The 18,242-nt window shown below is 58.9% G+C and overlaps 1 protein-coding gene across 1 annotated transcript in view; it reads left to right on the top strand.

Moving 5' to 3' along the window:
- The window catches only part of PTPRU (protein tyrosine phosphatase receptor type U), a gene marked incomplete at both ends in the record, with an annotated part of 44,808 nt that extends 27,058 nt beyond the window's left edge, over window positions 1-17,750 (top strand). The window contains 18 exons of the mRNA XM_080357720.1: window positions 1,322-1,358; window positions 1,855-1,993; window positions 4,416-4,573; window positions 5,501-5,691; window positions 6,826-6,898; window positions 7,077-7,153; window positions 8,517-8,553; window positions 8,833-8,930; window positions 9,024-9,140; window positions 9,807-9,961; window positions 10,906-11,041; window positions 11,133-11,282; window positions 11,824-11,997; window positions 13,070-13,210; window positions 14,801-14,926; window positions 15,369-15,526; window positions 16,090-16,225; window positions 17,688-17,750. Coding sequence (XP_080213846.1) covers window positions 1,322-1,358; window positions 1,855-1,993; window positions 4,416-4,573; window positions 5,501-5,691; window positions 6,826-6,898; window positions 7,077-7,153; window positions 8,517-8,553; window positions 8,833-8,930; window positions 9,024-9,140; window positions 9,807-9,961; window positions 10,906-11,041; window positions 11,133-11,282; window positions 11,824-11,997; window positions 13,070-13,210; window positions 14,801-14,926; window positions 15,369-15,526; window positions 16,090-16,225; window positions 17,688-17,750 — 2,166 coding nt within the window. The remainder of the gene's footprint in view (window positions 1-1,321; window positions 1,359-1,854; window positions 1,994-4,415; window positions 4,574-5,500; window positions 5,692-6,825; window positions 6,899-7,076; window positions 7,154-8,516; window positions 8,554-8,832; window positions 8,931-9,023; window positions 9,141-9,806; window positions 9,962-10,905; window positions 11,042-11,132; window positions 11,283-11,823; window positions 11,998-13,069; window positions 13,211-14,800; window positions 14,927-15,368; window positions 15,527-16,089; window positions 16,226-17,687) is intronic.
- Window positions 17,751-18,242: the final 492 nt, after the last annotated feature.

Here is an 18,242-nt window from a genome sequence, read left to right as displayed (position 1 = left end):
TGGAAAAGGACCTTTTGGGCAGCAAGAGCTGTTTGTGCGTCACTGGGACCTGTTGCCGACGCCGTGGCTGCTGCTGAGAGCTCCAGGGCAGCTGCTGAGCTCCCAGCTGCTGTCTCCCTGCCTGCTGCTGCCTGCGCCGCCACAACAGCCCCACTCGGGCAGCCCCCGCGTCCCCCTGGGGTGAATTCCCACCGTCGGGACCCCCTGGGGACCCTCTCGGCTTCACCCGCTCCAGCAGCTCCCGTCCCCCCCGGGAGGATGAGCTGTGAATGCGAAGCAGCAGGACCTGACAGCATCCTCGTCCTCAACCTGCACGGCTCCGTCTTGCAGAAAAGACGCCAGTTTTGGGGTTTTTGAATTCTTTCCTCCCTGGGATCGTTCGCACCTCGCTGGGCTGTAATTAGAGGCAGGAGGGGCAGGGAGGATCTCTGCTCTGGCTCGGTCGGGCACTGCTGGATAATGGCTGCTGGCTGACGCTGGCTTGTAGCCTTCCTGCTGGAGGCAATGGATTTGTCCAGGCTGCCATCAGACGTCGTGAGAAAGCAGCCGCCCAGCTTGCGTTCTTCGTGGGGTTTGTGCCAGATGGAGCACGAAGCAGGAGGAAGGAGCGGGAGGCGCCGGGAGAGCAGCGCCGGAGCCGCCCTGCCCCGGGCAGGTCCCCGACGGGGCTCCGCGTCTCGGTCCGCGGGAGGATGGAGCGGTGTTGCCAGAACCCGCGTCCCGAAGGGCTGGAGGGTGCTCGGCAAGAACGCGGTCCTGCCAAAATGGTGCTTTTTTCAATTTTGCAACAGAAGTTGGATGTACAGAAAGATGGAATATTGTTAGCTGAACCCATCCCTAAAAAATGCAGATACCAAAGTCTGTTGGCGACCTGAGCTGGAAGCCCTTGTGGCAGCCTTGGCAGCAGCACTGCCAGGGGATGGGGCTTGAAAACGGATGGAAAAACCACCCCTACAAAGCCCTGAATGAGGAGCTGGGAGTGCTTTAACCACGGTCAGTGATGCGCTGCTGACCTGCGGCTCGACGGGGTCTGCTGGGTCTCCCCTTTGCTTCCGAGCTTCGCCATCCCCTCTGTGCCGGGAGCGGTGGCCTTGGCTAAACAGGGGGACACCGTTTTAGGGGACGCCGGGGACAGGTCATGGAGTGCGTGTCCCCAGGAGCTCCTTTGCCTCAGCAGCGGGTGCTGCAGCACAAACCACCTGCAAACTCTGCTGATTTGGAGGTCGAAGCACCGACAGAGCAGCCGCACGCCCACCCAGCTCCGCGGGAAGCAGAACTGCGGGGTGCCCATCCAGTCTGACCCCCTTTTCTTCCTCCGTAGGAAACCCGGCTGAACTGCGTCCGGATCGCCCGCAAAGGTGAGTCCCCCGCTCCCGGCTGCCACGGCGCTGCCCGGGCTGCAGACACAAACCCGCGGCTGCTCCGGCGGGCGCGCCCGCGTCCATGGGTGTTGATACAGGTGCTGTGGTGCTGGGGTGTGCGTGGAGCTTTGTTACAGCCCCATCCTGTGCTCGTTTCCCACTGTCTTTGCTGGCTGGGTTTTCCTCTTGGTGCCGTTACCATGGTGGGAAGCAGGAGTCGGTGCTGGATGCTGAATCCAGGCACAGACCAGCTTGCGTTGGGTGTGATGAAGGGTGGCACGAAGGGACTGTCTTACCCCATGGGGACTGAGAGAAGGACTCGCCCACCGTCACGGTGTGACAGTGCTGAGCCCCGTGATGACCCAGTGAAATGAAATGTGCTCAAGGACCAACGTGTATCCCATGGGGCAAACCCCAGTGTTTTCCTGTCTGGTGATGCCACCCCCCCGGGGCTGAGCCTTGACCCCTCCTGCCTGTCCTTGTCCCCTGGCAGCTGCCTGCAAAGAGACGAAGCGTCCCCTGGAGGTGTCACAGCACTCGGAGGAGATGGGCCTGATCCTGGGGATCTGTGCGGGGGGGCTCATCGTCCTGATTATCCTCCTGGGAGCCATCATTGTCGTCATTCGGAAAGGGTAAGGAGACCGAGCATCGCGGCTGCTGCCTCCATCTGTCCCCTTTGCCCAGCTCAGCCCTTCTCCACCGCCCCAGCACTAACTGGGAGTTACTGGTGGTGATACTGGCATGGAGGGCAGACTCCAAACCCTCTCTCGAACTGTGTCTCCGTGTGCTTGTGCAACCCACTGGGCACGGTGCTGTCCTCGCTCTGTGACAGCGGCTGCATCGGGAGGCACTGGGGGTGTCCCCTCTCCCTCGGGCTCTGCAGCTTTGTTCCACTCTCCCTCTCTCCTGTATTTTTCAGTCATTTGCCTCTCTTTTGCTTTGTTTTTTTGCTTTGTGCTCCTCTGTCGATACTGCATCGATGATGCTTCTGGCCAGGATCAGGCTTGGAGGGGCGCTGGGCAGGTGCTGAGCGTGGCTGCCCATCCTGCCTTGTCCGGGGACCGTCCTGCATCCTCCTGGGCTTGTTCTGCCGGGGAACCAGCAAACGGGAGCAGTCCCTGTCCGGGAGCCTCCGCTGGCTCCAGACGGGTCACTCAAGTGGGGGTGCACACCAGAGTGGGGGGTTTCCCGGGGTTGGTGGTCCCTGGGGACCCCCAAACTGCTGTCCCACCCCCACGCTCCCAGCAGGTGCAGCCGTGGCCGTGGCAGTGGGCTTTCCCTGGGGAGGCTGGGGGTGGGGGCAGGAGGACAAGGGCTTTTCAGGACATCAGTCCCCAGGAGCGCCCGGGATGGGGCCGCTGCTTTTTGCTCAAGCCCAGTGCCCCTGAAAGCGGCTCCTTACGCTATGGGGCTGGAGGCGGCACTGGGCCGGGGGGGCTCTCAAAGCCGGGCGAGGAAGGGCAGCAATTACCCACCTTCCCAATGATGGGAGGAAAGTGTGTTAATAGCCAGCGGGGAGAGAGAAAATAGCAGGGCACAACCTCAGCCCCTGCAAATCTGCACATCTCTTTGTGGCCTCGCTCGCCTGTAAAGGATTCTTGCTGATTTACACCAGGTGGAGAAGCAAGGCTGGAGCGTCCCTGCGCGTTGTGAGGGTGCAGGAGCGGCTCCTGGCTCCCTGCGCGCCGGCGCTCTGCGTGATACCTGTGCATGTGACACCGGATCTGACCCGATGGAGCAAATACCGATGTGGTTTTGGGAGCGATGCGGTCGGGCGGTGGATTAGGAGGGCACGAGTGCGGCTGCTGCGTCCCCGGTGCTCGTGCTGCGGGGTGGGAGGAGGAGGAGGAGGAGGAGGCGGAGCAGCTTTGCTTCAGCATCCCAGGGTGAACCTGTCGGAGACAAAACCGGAGCTGCAAATCAGACCCGGTGCCGAGGGCCCCGAATTCAGGGCTGTTGGGAAGCTGGGACAGGCCCATAAATCTCCTCCGGAGCATTTTGCTGCTGGAAGAACACTGATGTGGTGGGATGGAACTGCAGCCCCAGAACATGCTCGCTCCTAATAAATGGTGCACTGGAAGCACGAGGTTCTGACCCCATCTCCTCGACGGGTCTGCCTGGCCCCCAACCGGCACCCCGGGGATGCTCTGCACTGCAGAGATGCTTGCTGTTCAGTCTTAAAAATTGTCAAATGATCATAGAATCATTTTGGTTGGAAAAGCCCCTCAGGATCATGGAGTCCAAGCGTTAACCCAGCGCTGGCACTGCCCCATGTCCCGAAACCTCATCTGCGTAACCCCTGGGACCAGGGTGCCACGGACACCCCATCGCTGGTGCTTGGGCGCTGCCATGGGGACACCAGCTCCAGCACACAGTAAATAACCTACGGATGCAAAAAAGGAACCAAGTTTATTTACGGTGCATTTAATTTTCCGGCAGCCGCGTTGCCCTGTAACCCCCTTCCCTGTGCCAGAGAAAAGCTGCTTATGCAATTTCTGCTGTTCTCTTTGTTTGCACGCTTGCCAGGAGGAACTACTATTCTTATTCCTATTACCCGTAAGTAATTGTCTTTCTTTCTCCGCCGCCGTTCCTCCTGGCCACCCCCGTCCTGCTGCTCCATGACGTCCTTTTCTCTGCCCAGCGCGTTCGAGGGCCTCTCTAGCTCAGGGAACAATGGTGCGGAGCTCGCCCGAGCCCGACGGCAGCACGAAAGGGGAGGGTCAGTGACTCCGCGTTGAATTCTGGGCTTCGGCAGCATCTTGCCGTGTCCCAGCCCCACCAGATACCGATGTGGTTTCAGATCTCCTGTTCATCCTTCCCATGGGAGCCTGATGCTCCTCTCAAACACACTAAATTGCTTTTTTGTCCCTAAATGTCCTGAGTTTAGGGCATGAGGTTCTGTCCCAAAACAAACCAAAGCATGATGAGCACTGGGAATAATCAGTCCTGCTCCCCAAAATAATCCCAGCCCGGTAGCTTTGGGGGATCTTACAGCACCGTCGGCTCAGCCCCGCTCTCACGCGTCTCTCCCCTCCCCTGTGCGTTTTCCTGCAGAAAACCCGTCAACATGACCAAAGCCACCATCAACTACCGCCACGAGAAGACGCACATGATGAGCGCCGTGGACAGGAGCTTCACCGACCAGAGCACGCTGCAGGAGGACGAGCGCCTGGGGCTCTCCTTCATGGACACCCACAACTACGGCAACCGAGGTAGGGCCGGCGCCGCGGCAGCCCCGGCTCCCATCCAGCGTCCCGAAATAGCTCAGAAATTGCAGGACTGTGTACCCGAGGCTCAGTAGCAGGCGTTGCGGCTGTTTGAGCCTGATGTGTGTACACGCCACAGGCTTTTCTGTGCCCTGCAAGGAAACCTCCAAGGGCATCGATCTTACCAGCGTCTGTAGTAGCTTTTAGTATCATCATCCAGGTGTTGCTGGAGGGAGAACACTCATGGGCATCTTGACCTCTCAGAGCAAAGATCTGAGCTTGTTTCTGGGAGGGTTGAGGCCGTTTGTGGGCTCAAACATGGGCTGCAGCCCCCAAGCTCGGTGAACCCCAACTCCTCAGCTTAGGCTGAGCTTGAAAGCTTTGCAGCAGCCTGGCCCAGCGCAGCCGGTGCAGCTTTGCTCCTCGGTGTCCTGCACAGCCCTGGGCTTCGGCGGTTAAAGAGCCACCGTGTTCACATCAGAGGGAAACTGATAATTTAACACGCACTGGAGTGTGCACCTCCGTGCTGATTTAGTTGTAAAATAACTCGTCAGATGCCCCAGTTTCAACCATATGCTAATAACATCTGTTACAGTAACTTCAAGATGCTGCTTACACACGGCTCTTCTCCGCTGGCTGCGGGATTAATACGCTTGCTGGCATTGTCTTGTGGATAACAGAAGCCCAGAGGGCAAACTTTTCCTCCTCTTAGTGCAGCTAGCTAGGTGTATGATTTTTGGGTTACTGTCCTGGAGTGGCTCACAGGCTGGTGGGTCCCTGGGCTGAGCTGGGGCTGCTGCTCCTTGTTTTTTTAGCATCTCCTGGGGATGTTTCCAGGTGCCCTCTCATCCCCCATGAGTGCCAGGACACGATGGGGACACAGTCCAAGGTTTGCTCCCCTGATGGCCCTGGCTTCTCCCGCCCCTTCTGCAGGTGACCAGCGCAGCAGCGTGGTCAACGAGTCCAGCAGCCTGCTGGGGGGCTCCCCCCGCCGCCAGTGCGGCCGCAAAGGGTCCCCGTACCACACCGGGCAGCTCCACCCCGCCGTGCGCGTGGCGGATCTCCTGCAGCACATCAACCAGATGAAGACGGCAGAAGGCTACGGCTTCAAGCAGGAGTACGAGGTGAGCGCCTCTGGTGTCCTGGGGAGGTGGGGTGGACAGGGCGGCCTGGGCAGGACCCGTGTGCAAGGAGAAGATGCTCCAGACCTGGAGCTGCAGCGATGGGAGAGCAGGAGCTCACAGCTCTCTGGACGGGGATCGTAGGCACGTGGGCCGTCCCTGGCTCTGGATCGAATCTCTGGTTCTGGCAGCTCAGGATTTAATTGCCAAGCTTGAAGAGGTGTCTGAGGGGACCTCTGGATGAAGAACCTTTTCCTCATGTCCAACCTGACCCTCCAGCGCAGCTTCTGCCATTCCCTCGGGTTCTGTTGCTGGTCCCCAGAGAGAAGAGGGGATGCCACGTTCTGCTCTCCAGCGCACTTGTCCTGTGACGCGCGTGGCTGTAGCCTGGGGACAAGCAAGTCCCCAACAACCCGGTGGACGTGAAGACCCCGGGAGAGGACACGGGAGAGGGTGGTCCCAGGGCCAGGAGTCCCCCGAGGCTTGTTGACCATGTCGTGCCATCCCACCCCTTGGGCTGGGCCACTGGTGCCGGAGCGCACTGCTCCTCGTGCCTCGGGCACAGCGAGCCCGGCGGGGCTGACCTCCCGAATCCTCGGTGCCCCACAGGTCTGACAATTGAAATTTCCCAGGGAAATTACTGTTTAATGCTCAGTTGTTTCAAGTGCAGGAGTCTTCTTTTTTTTCCTTCCCCTTTCATGTATTGGACAAACCAGGGCTTGCTATAATCATTAGTGCTCCTTGAAAAGCTGCTGTACATTCCTGGAACTAGTCATTTGAAAGCACTCAGATATTATGGGAGGGGAGAAAACATGTAATTTCCTTCCACTTTCCTCCTCTTACGCCAATCTGTGAATGTTACTGTTATTACACACAAACCTGTTCTGTGCTGGGGAGAGAAAGAGGCTGGGGAGGCTGAGGAAAAAACACAACCAACCCTAGGAAAAAAACAAACAAAGCAGGCAGTATATAATTCGCTGGAAAATGGGGCATTTTGTGGATGCCACAGCAGCATGTAGCTGGTAGATGCTGTGGGGATGGAGCTGGGGCAGGAAAACCACCCTGTCTGCAGGTTTTGGGGCTCAGGGGGACCCCCCGTCCTGCCCGCGGGTCCTGACAGCCACCCCTTCCTTCCAGAGCTTCTTCGAAGGCTGGGACGCTTCCAAGAAGAAAGACAAGACCAAGGGGAGACAGGACCACGTGTCCACGTGTGAGTGCGTTTGGCAGAGGACACCCCTCAGCTCACCCCGTGTGCCTGGGGCGCTGTCCGGTCTCTGAACGCTGTCAGGCGGGGGCCGTGACCCCTCCCGCGGAGCCTGTTCAGCGTCCAGCACCTCTGGGGAAGGGCCCGTTCCCGTGTCCAACCCGACCTCTCCCCTTCTCTCCAGACGACCGTCACCGCGTGAAGCTGCACCCGCTGCTGGGCGACCCCAACTCGGACTACATCAACGCCAACTACATCGACGTGAGTGGGGACGGAGCCTCTTTGCTGGGGGGTGCGGGGGACACGTGAGGTTCCTGGGGACCCTGTGGCATGTCAGGCTCTGTCCCTGAAAAAACAGCATTTGGAGGGGCTGCGACAGCCCAGGATGGGCTGAACCACGTGTCCCTGAGACATGCCATGGAGAGCCCTCCTGGTTTGTTGATGTGTATCAGCAACACCTCCGTGCTGTGTTGTCACTGTCCCTGCAGCTGTGTCTCTCCCTCTGCTCTGCTGCTCCATTCTCATTCCCCCGCTCCTACCCGTTTCCATCCTCTGTCCCTGCCGGCTCTGGGAGATCTCCCTGCTCCCTGGGGGAGGATGCAAAGGCTGGGGAGGCCACAGGGATGTCCCTGGTCACCTCCAGTGGTGCTGAGACCAGGAAGGTGCAGGATGGCTCCGTTGGGCACAGGGCTGGAGCATCTCCCGGACATGTCCCCGTGTCTGTCCCCGTGTGTCCTTTCTCCCCTGTGGCTCTCCATGACCTGCCCTGGGGCAGGTGCTCTACCCTGTCTCTTGGTCTCTACCTCACTAATGTCGCTGTCTCTGATCTTTTTCTCTTAAAACTCTGTCCCAATGGGAACATTAAGATTCGGATTAACCGAGAAGTAAGTAGACGGTTCCCCTCTCCTCGCTTCTCTGCTCCCATCTCCTCCCAGGCGTCGTTCTGGGCAGCGTGGCATTGGGTTTGGCGCAGGGAAGGGGAAGGCGAGGTCTCTGTGCACGTCCTCCCCGGTGATGGGGAGCAGGGGCCGCGTGCTCAGAGGAGGGGTCGAATTCAACCCACACAAACCCCCATGAGAGGACCCACGGTGGCTGCAGAACCCGCCGTCACCTCTGCCCGTACGGTGTGGTTGGACTCCGCTGGACTTACGGCCAAGGTGTGGGACACCCGGTCCCTTTGGCTGTGGCCTCACTGGGACATGCTCTGCTCTTTGGGCTGGCGTGTACCAGTGAAGAGCAGGGAATGGCCCCAGTGAGCAGCTAGGATGAAGAAAGGGAGCGGGGCCATCACCCAGCACCGTGTGGCTGCTGTGGGACAGAATGCCCTTAATGTGGCTCTCACAGTGGTATTGTCACCCTAGGGTGCCCATGGGCTGCTGTGGGGATTTTGGTGCAGAACAGGGATGAGGGTTGGGGTTACAGGAGATTTCTGTGGGATGCGGGACATGGACCCTTCCAGGACAGGGTGCAGGGCGGCTGCTGAGCCGCCTCCTCCTGCTAGTGGCCAGGACCTGGCCGGGGGACTGTGGAAGATGCCGCAGTTGGGTGGCTGGGCAGTGTTTTACGGGGCTGTGTCACAGTGTGTCCCCCCAGGTTGGGACTGACGTCTCTGCTTCCCTCGCAGGGCTACCACAGGTCCAACCACTTCATAGCCACACAAGGTGAGTCGCCTGCTCCCCCGGCACCTCTGGATTTAGCAACCGGGTTATGTCCATGGTGGGTTTAACCCTGTGTGGGCAAGAAAAGGGAGGGATTGGGCCAATTTGGGGCCAGACGGGGTGGTAGCAATGTGGAGCAGCTCCCACCCCGCGGCACCACGTGTCCCCAGGGAAAAAGGGTGCTGGAAGTTCTGCGGGGTGTTGGTGGTGCAGAGGCGGGAGGGGAGATGCGGGCGTCACGGCACTGCCGTGTCCATCCAGTGGCCTTTCCCCGTCCCGCAGGGCCCAAGCAGGAGATGGTGTACGACTTCTGGCGCATGGTGTGGCAGGAGCACTGCTCCAGCATCGTGATGATAACCAAGCTGGTGGAGGTGGGCCGGGTAAGGACCCATCACATCCCACTCCCTCCGGGCTCCAGCTCGACCAGGAGCCTCCTCCGCAGAGCTGGAACCCCGGCCGTCCTCTCCTCGCAGGTGAAATGCTCCAAATACTGGCCAGATGACTCCGAGATGTACGGAGACATCAAGATCACGCTGGTGAAGTCGGAGACATTGGCTGAGTACACCGTCCGCACCTTCGCTCTTGAGAGGGTACGGTCCCACTCCTGCCACCCACCACCTGCCCACCCCTCGTGGGCAGAGAACCCACCACCTAACCATTGCTAGATTTGCATTTACCAATACCATGTTTATTTACCCCAATGTGGGGCGTGGATCTGGTGTGATTTACCCTGTAATCTACAGGAATGTGAAATGAGGTTGTAGTGTGGAGGGTCTCCCCAGGAACAAGCGCCAGGAGCAGAGGAAACGGCCTCAAGTTGCGCCAGGGGAGGTTGAGGTTGTATTTAGGAACAATTTCTCCCCAAAGGGCTGTGGGGCATTGAACAGGCTGCCCAGGGCAGTGCTGGAGTCACCAGCCCTGGAGGGCTGGACAGACGGACATGAGGTTCTCAGGACATGGGGCAGGGACAGGGCTGGGTTAATGTGATTTTGTGATTTTATGATTACTGTCTATAGGGCAGGGAGCAAAGATGGTTGTGGAGTTAGACCCATGGCTGCTGCCACCTTCTCTTCCTCCTTGGCTGGTTTTCAACCCCGCAGCCCCCTTGCTGCAGGGCCGCCAGGGCAGCCGACCGCTGCGTGGTCCGTCTGGCTGACTGCTGAGCTGGGAAAATCATGAATTCCCAAGAAAATTCCCTGTTGGAGTGTCCTTCCCTCCCTGTGCACGCTCCCTCCATCTCCACCCTTCCCTTGCAGCGGGGCTACTCGGCGCGGCACGAGGTGAAGCAGTTCCACTTCACGTCGTGGCCCGAGCATGGTGTCCCCTACCACGCCACGGGGCTGCTGGCCTTCATCCGCAGGGTGAAGGCGTCCACGCCGCCCGACGCCGGCCCCATCGTCATCCACTGCAGGTACAGCATGGCTTTGGGGGCATGGGTGGCTCTGGGGTGGGTGAGCGCTGGTCTTAGGTGGGTGCTCAACCGCTGGCTCCAGATGATGCTCAAAGCTCCGGATGATGCTGAAATGTTCAGCAGTGAATAGGGGCTGCCCCAGTGCGTGTTACTGTGACACAGCCCTGTTCCCATGGGCGAGGGTGGCACAGCGGGGACAGGCTGCTCGTGGTCAGGATGTCGGGTCTGGCTGATGGGACGGACAGCAGGACAGCCCCGTTCCCAGGGTCACCTGCAGGGCTGTCCCGTGGGGCTCAGCCGCTGGGACGCTGGTGGCAGGTCTGGGCAGGAGCGGTGGCTTTCTGTCCCCTGAGCAGGTGTCCCCGTGCAGTGCGTTAACGGCTCTTCCTCTGCTGAGCAAACAAGGAGGAGCTGATGAGGAGGAGGGATTTTCGTATTTGATTTCTCCCTGTCGATTGCCCCATCAGTATTCATTCACCGCAACAGCCAGTGTGATTAGTGCCCGTAGCCTGTAATCACTGATAATCACGACGAGTGATTCATCAGCCCCAGAAATTAGTATTTCACTCAAAAAGACTTTGTAAGGAAGGAGTGGGGGGAGCAATTCTGTTCCCTACGGTTTGCGGGGGGGTCGCAGCATCAGTAGTTCTTTGGCTGTGAGTCAAACCGCACCAGGGTTTGGGATGTTTCTGCTGTTGGGGTTGAACAGACGGAGATGAGGTTCTCAGGGACGTGGGTCAGTGCCAGGGGTGGGGAATGGTTGGACTCTGTGAGCTTGAGGGTCTCTTCCAACCAAAATGTTTCTACGACCCCAACTGCCCCCACGTCCCCGAGCGGGGGCCATACGTGGAGCCCTCCCCCACACGGCTGCTCTGTGCCCTGGGCTGTGTAGATGCCGTGTGGATTGGGAACGTGTTTGCTGTGCTTTCCCCCTCCACCTCCAGCGCCGGCACAGGCAGGACTGGCTGCTACATCGTCCTGGACGTGATGCTGGACATGGCCGAGTGTGAGGGCGTCGTGGACATCTACAACTGCGTGAAGACCCTGTGCTCGCGCAGGATCAACATGATCCAGACAGAGGTGAGCGGGTGCTGGGGACAGCCGGGGACGGGGAGCCGCCGTCACCCCAGGCTGTGGGGCTCACCCCGTCCCCTCTGCTCTCCCCTGACAGGAGCAGTACGTCTTCATCCACGACGCCATCCTGGAAGCCTGTCTGTGCGGGGAGACCAGCATCCCCGCCAGCGAGTTCAGACCCACCTACAAGGAGATGGTGAGGATCGAGCCGCAGAGCAACTCCTCGCAGCTGCGGGAGGAGTTCCAGGTGAGTGGCCCCAAGACCCCCGCAGAGCCCCTGCAGCCCCCCGCTCCTCATCCTCCTGGGGAGGGACTTGGGGTGTTCAGCTGCAGAACGGAAGCTCCAGGGAGACCTTACTGTGGCCTTTCTGGGCTTAAAAGGGACCAATAAGAAAGATGGGGACAGACTTTTGAGCAGGGCCTGTTGTGATAGGACAAGGGTGATGGTTTAAACTAAAGGAGGGAGATTCAGGCTGGACATGGGGAAGGAATTGTTGCCCTGAGGGTGGTGAGAGCCTGGCCCAGGTACCCAGAGAGGTGGTGGATGAACCATCCCTGAGACACCCCAGGCCAGGCTGGACGGGGCTCTGAGCACCCTGAGCTGGTGACGATGTCCCTGTCATGGCAGGGGGGCACTGAATGGGCAATGAAGGTCCCTTCAACCCAAACTATTCCATGATTCTGCGGTGCCCAGCACCGCTGGCACCAGCGGGCTCTGAGGAGCTGCAGGCGGGGCTTTGCCCCCAGTGTAAGCAGGGATGGAGCTGAGGGAACACTTGTCCCCGCAGACCCTGAACTCGGTGACTCCGCACCTGGACGTGGAGGAGTGCAGCATCGCCCTCCTGCCCCGCAACCGGGAGAGGAACCGCAGCATGGACGTCCTGCCGCCCGACCGATGCCTTCCCTTCCTCATCTCCGTGGATGGAGACAGCAACAACTACATCAACGCGGCCTTAACCGATGTGAGCGTCCTGCGGGAGGGAGAAGGCCGCTTCCAGTTGTCTCAGGGCAGCTTTTCATGGCAAAACCTGGCTCGGCTTGAATTTCCAGCCTCATTTAGCACAGGGGCACGAAGGCACATGGCAGCCATGTGCAGGGGCAGGAAGGGCTGGGACGGGTATCGTGGGGTCCTTCACCCTTTCTTTTGAGTAGCAGCATCTTGTCTTGAAAGAGCTTTTCAGCGGCTCTCACAAGCCGCACACGAAGGGTGTTCATTGACGTGGTGGTGACAGTGGAGCACAGGAGGGTCTGCGGAGGGTTGGTAGCGTTGATCCCCACTGTGCGCTGCCAGCACCCCGCTGAGCGTCCTCCTGCCCGTGTCTTGGTGCCGTTCAGGGGGTACAAACCGGCCCTGAAGCCCCTGGTGTGGTCATGACTGACACCCGTAACAGCAAAGCCATGTCCTGTGTGCCAGTGACTGCAAAGCAGAGTGGAGATGGTGTCACCAAGCAATGGGTGTCACCAAAGCCTCTCTGCTCTCTCTGAAACGAGCTGGGTGCTTGGCAGCAGCAGCGCTGAGCCCCCTCTCGTCCCGGGCACCGTCCCCCAGCCCTCCTGAGTCCTGTATTGTGCGCCCTGACTTTGTGCAGCTCTCGTCTCCCTGCTGTCACCTGCTCTCGCTGCAAAAAGCAGTTTGTAAAGCAGAGGTGGTAGCGGGGGGGCAGCACCCATGGGCTGCAGCACCCATGGGCTGCAGCACCCATCGGGAGCTTCGTTTGCAGCTTGCTTAGTGTTTGCATATATATTTTATCTTTATACCTCACTGATCCTTCCCTAATCTCTGCTACAGGGTCAGAGAATACACATTTTTTTAATAGACAGAAAAAGCTCTTTGGATGAAATTCTCGCTGAAGGGATAAAACCCATTTCCCTCCTTGGGGGGGACAGGAAAAAAGTCTCATTTTCTGTAAGTGCTGAAGCGGTTTGCTCGGGCGGTCTGTCCGTCGGTCAGGTCAGGTTATGTGTTTGGGATGTGACCAGCGGCTTCAGCGGCTCTGCCGTGTCCGTGCTGGTGCTGATCTTCCCCCTCCGCAGAGCTACACCAGGAGCGCTGCCTTCATCGTCACCCTGCACCCGCTGCAGAACACCACCACCGACTTCTGGCGGCTGGTCTACGACTACGGCTGCACCTCCATCGTCATGCTCAACCAGCTCAACCAGTCCAACTCCGCCTGGGTGAGTGCTGCGCCGGGGCCGCGCCGAGCCCGCGGGCAGCCCTGCCCTGTGCCCACCAGAGACGGGGACAGCAAACCAGCCTGGCTTCGTGGCGCTGGCGTTGCGTTGGCGTTGCTTTACTGTACCATCGTCTTTGTGGGTGCCCCAGGGAGATAAAGATTGTTGTTATGAAGAATTGATTTTTATTCTCCTATTAGGAAGGGGAAACTGAGGCACGGGGTATGTCCCACTTCGCTCTTCCAAGGGCCCTGGTGGCTTGTGAACACTGCTTTATAAACCAGCCTGTGCAGAGCAGTGGTCCCGAGGGTTTTACAGTGTGATGGGCTGGCAGATCTGCCAAACTGGAGGGGACGTGTGCCTCGTCACCCCGGGGAGAGGGGCCGGAGGCGGGCACTGAGGGCCCCGCGGGCCTTGCCTCGCCGTGCGCTCTCTGCCCCGCACCCCGGGGCGCCCACAGCGCTCCTGCCACCGCTACAGAGGACATGGAAGTTGGCTTACAGGTCTGTGGTGTTAATTCAATGAGGAAACTTACTGGTTTTTAACGTAAAATTAGCATTATAGACTCTTAATGGCTGTCTGGAGAAGACTTCATTAGCTGGGTTATTTTGTGAGTTGAGCTCAGATACTCGATGTAAATGACCCAAAACCGCAGTTGCACCATTCGTCACAAGGCTGCAGATGAATGCAGCACTGGTACCGACTGCTGTGTAAATACGCTGGTGTTTATTTCTATATACATAAATGTTGGACACCACAGCGCTATGGAGCGCGCCCACGCGTTTCTCTGTGCTCCAAAGGCCCTTTGCTGTCCCCCGGCACCGTCCAGGGGGGACCCTGCCATCTTTCTTCATTGTTCAGCTCTGCCTGTCTCCGGCCGTCTGGTCTTCAGGGGGGTGTGCGTTGCAGTAGTTAGCTGGATCTTAAATGTTTACCAGTTTAGGACCAACAGGTAATAAATCAACCTTTACAGCAGGCAGCTCGGAAAGGTGACTTAGAGGGTATATCCCTCGCTTGAACTATGTCTTGCCGAAGGAAGTTTTAATATCCAAATTATAGCTCTGAGTCTAGAAGGCTTAGAGATCCAGGAGATTTATAACCCCTATTAATAACCAATTATTTCTCAAACACGTTTGCCATGCAGTTATGCCCAGGCCGTTAGATGGCCTGAAATGCTAAATGCCCTGTTAAAGTGTGGTGACAAACATCATATATTTTGTGTCGATGCTGGTTTCCCAGCCGTCGTGGTGAGAAAACAATCGGATCCGTGACCTTTGGGCTGAGCCATCCATCAGTGCTGGATGCGCAGCGGGGGACACAGTGCTCCCCAGCCCGCTCCTGCGCTGCCGGCTGGGATGTCCTGGCCGTGGGGACACAGGGAATGGTGTCCCCCTTTGCTGCGGCCACTGCTGAGGGGCTGGAGCACAAGTGTGATGGGAGCGGCTTCTCATTTTGGGGCCACCCCCTGTGCCAGCGGCTCCTCTCATTGTCCGGTGCCATCCCCTCCGTTCCCCCAACGCTGCACTGGCGCGTGGTCCCTCCCCGCGTCGCGGTGCCCGTCCCGGCCGCGCTGAGCCGCTCTCCTCTCCGCAGCCCTGTTTGCAGTACTGGCCCGAGCCGGGGCTCCAGCAGTACGGCCCCGTGGAGGTGGAGTACGTGTCTGGAGCGGCGGATGAAGACATCGTGTCCCGTCTCTTCCGAGTCCAGAACGTCACGCGGGTGAGGGTCTGGTCCGTGGCAGTGACGGGTGCTCGGGGGGCTTCACACGTCTGTGTGTGCCCATTGCTCCCCAGGCCTGGCCTCATGCAGCTTTGGGGATGTAATCTTCCTCCTGGAGCCCGTTAACCGGCTTAGGTCTCAAACTAACTGGATTACCAGGGTATTAAGGTCTCCTTCCACTGCTCCATGGGTGCCACCTTCTCATCAGCCTCCTGGTTTACAGCAGACACAACAAAACTCATCCCCTGGGGTGGGATGGAGTGGTGGGACGGGTGGGACAGTATTTGTTATGGAGGAGAGAGCCAAACCAACCATCTTAAAGCATCAGGAAGGGGTTTCCTCTCTTGCTCTAGTATCAATGCGTGGCAAACCCCTCTTGCCCTCCATCAAACCTCCGATGGAGGCAAACGAGGGCAGCCCATGATGAGATTTGCCTTTCTAGTTGCAGGAGGGGCACCTGATGGTCCGGCATTTCCAGTACCTGCGGTGGTCGCCGTATCGAGACACCCCAGACTCCAAGAAATCCTTCCTGCACCTCCTGGCCCAAGTGGAGAGGTGGCAGAAGGAGAGCGGCGACGGCAGGACCGTGGTGCACTGCCTGTGAGTGCCCCTTGGAGACGAGCGGGCCTGACGTGGGACAGACGCCACCAGCTGGGACTTTACAGTCCTGCCTGGAAATCCTCTAAAAAGTCCTCACTGGGGTGACTTGTGCCCAGATTGTTCTGTCTCTCCCACAACATGAGTTACCTTGTGGTCACCAAACCAAACCTGTTCTGACAGGACAAGGGTGATGGTTTAAACTAAAGGAGGGAGATTCAGGCTGGACATGAGGAAGGAATTGTTGCCTGAGGGTGGTGAGAGTCTGGCCCAGGTACCCAGAGAGGTGGTGGATGAACCATCCCTGAGACACCCCAGGCCAGGCTGGATGGGGTCTGAGCACCCTGAGCTGGTGACGATGTCCCTGTCATGGCAGGGGGGGCACTGGGGGGGCTGGGGAGGTCCCAACGCAAACCATCCTGAGATTCTGTAAGCTCTATGCTGGGTAAGTCATGGGATGGTTCTTTCAGCCAGCGCTACCCAACAGAATGGAGAAGGGGGAACTAGAGGAGCAGGAAGATGCTGCAATGCCATCTTTTCACCACCAACACTATGTTTCCCACCAGGAACGGAGGTGGCCGGAGCGGCACCTTCTGTGCCTCCACCATGATCCTGGAGATGCTCAAGTGTCACAACATGGCAGATGTTTTCTATGCTGCAAAGACCCTCCGCAACTACAAGCCAAATATGGTGGAGACCTTGGTAAGGACCAGACACCACCGACCCCCCGCATCCCCCGGCAGGGAGGAGATGTGCTCGGGGTTGCTCGCCTCCCAAAAATCTCCTTTCCCATCCCAAATCGTGATGCTGACAGGCACCCTCGCGCAGAGCGTGTCCGGGGCGGGCAGGGAGGCCAGGGCAGCTCTTGGGAGGAGCCCCGGGCTTCCCTTCGCTCCGCGGGGCCGACGTGTCCTTGGCACTGGGCTTGTCGGAAACTGTTCTCAGGAGTAATAAGGCAGGTTCGCATTAATTCACAGGATGTAATTGCAGCTGTTTGGAGGGCTCGCGGTGCCGGGAGCAGCTCCACGGTGGAATCAGACAAATTCCTGTTGGAAATATGAAAGGGAACTGCGTTTTGAGTGAAATTAGTTGGCGGACATGCTGCTCGGGGCAGCGATGGAGCCGCGTTCCATGGGGGGAGGGTGGCGGTGGAGGGGCTGTGTCCTGTTTCAGGTGCTCGGTGACAGGACGGGCTGGAGCAGGCGGGTGTCTGTGCCTGTGCTGGAGGATCCAGGTGCCTCGTGGTGTTTTAAAGGCAACTCAGCCAGAAATGTTTACCGCATGTAGATTATAAAACCCCTGAGTTCTGAAGTGAACTGGTTTTGAGGAGGGGATGTGGTTCGCATTAGGAATTGAAGAGGAGGAGGTGAGGGAGGGGACAAGGAGCAGAGGAAAGCATGGAGGTAATGGGAAGATGATGTGACAAGCGTGAAGCCACCAGACCCATTGAGCTGAACTGCAAAGGTATTAAAAACAGGCAAGATTTCACATCAGGACAAGCGTCCTCCATCCTCAAATGAACCCGAACCGTCTATTCTGGGAATCCCATCTACTGGAGTCCCTGGGAGGCCGGATCCTCAGCCGGTGTGAAGAGCTGCGAGCAGCTGGCGCGTCGCCTTTTCCTGCTGCCCGTGCTCCTTCCCCCTCAGTTTGCCTTGGGGTTTATTTTTGTGATGATAAATGGAAACAATCCCTTTTCTTAATCCAGAAAGCATTCCATGCCGTTAATCTGAGCCGTGGCAGCTCCTGGCTCTGCAGCCCGGCTGCTGCTCTCGCCCGGGCCCCCGCGCTGGCCCCTTCCCCCCGCTGTCACACCTGGGACGCTCCACGATGGCCCAGCACTCGCAGCAGCTTCGGAAACCTGGTTTATTCGGGACTTTTCTCCCCAGTCCGGCTGGTTTGACTTGCTGGATGCTCGGAGGAGGACGATCTCACGGGGTGGACACTGCCCAGGTCCAAGCTCCCCTGTAGCTTTCTGTGCTGTGAGTTGCATGAGGACAGGAGAGCACGAGAACAGGGCACGTGAAGCAGAACAAGGATGGACAAGGAAACTTCTGCAAGCCCCATTTCACTGCTCTTTGCTCTAAAACCAGGAGCCAGGGAAACTTCAGGCAGCTCCTGTAATTTACCCGGGATCATAACACTCTGTTCTCTCTCCGAACAGGAGCAGTATCACTTCTGCTACGACATAGCGCTGGAATATCTGGAGTCCCTGGAGAGCAGATAGCACCCGGCCAGGGCTGGCGCAGGGACGGCCCCTCCGCGCGTTCCGCGCTCGCACCTCGCGCTTGTCTGAAGGTGAGCAGTGGAAACGGCAAAGGACCCAACGAGAACACCCGCCAGATCCAGAAAAACAAAAGAATGTGGGGAGTATCGTCATCCCCCGCTCTCCATCTTTCCTTCCCGCCCCGCGCGCATCTTCGGGTCGGATGCTGCGACTCGTCCCGTCCCCGCGTCGCTCTGGGTCGCGGTCGCGGGGCCGGGGTGCGCAGGATGCGGCGCTGCCCGCGCCCCTGGAGCACCTGGAGACCAGCCCGGGAGGAGGAGGAGGAGGAGGAGGAGGAGGGCAGAGGAGCCGGGGCCGTTTCCCAGCAGGGAAGGGTGGATATTTGGAGAAGAGACGCTGTGTTTTCAGCTGTGCGTGGAGCTGATGCTGCTTTCTCAAGGAGCCCCGCGGGCTGCTGGGAGGGTTCCCGCGGAGGGGACGCGCTCCGAGCCG

The sequence above is a fragment of the Nesoenas mayeri genome (assembly GCF_963082525.1).
Source record: "Nesoenas mayeri genome assembly, chromosome: 21".
NCBI lineage: Eukaryota > Metazoa > Chordata > Aves > Columbiformes > Columbidae > Nesoenas > Nesoenas mayeri.
The sequence above is the reverse complement of the archived record's forward strand: the minus strand, read 5'-3'. Positions and strand labels throughout refer to the sequence as shown.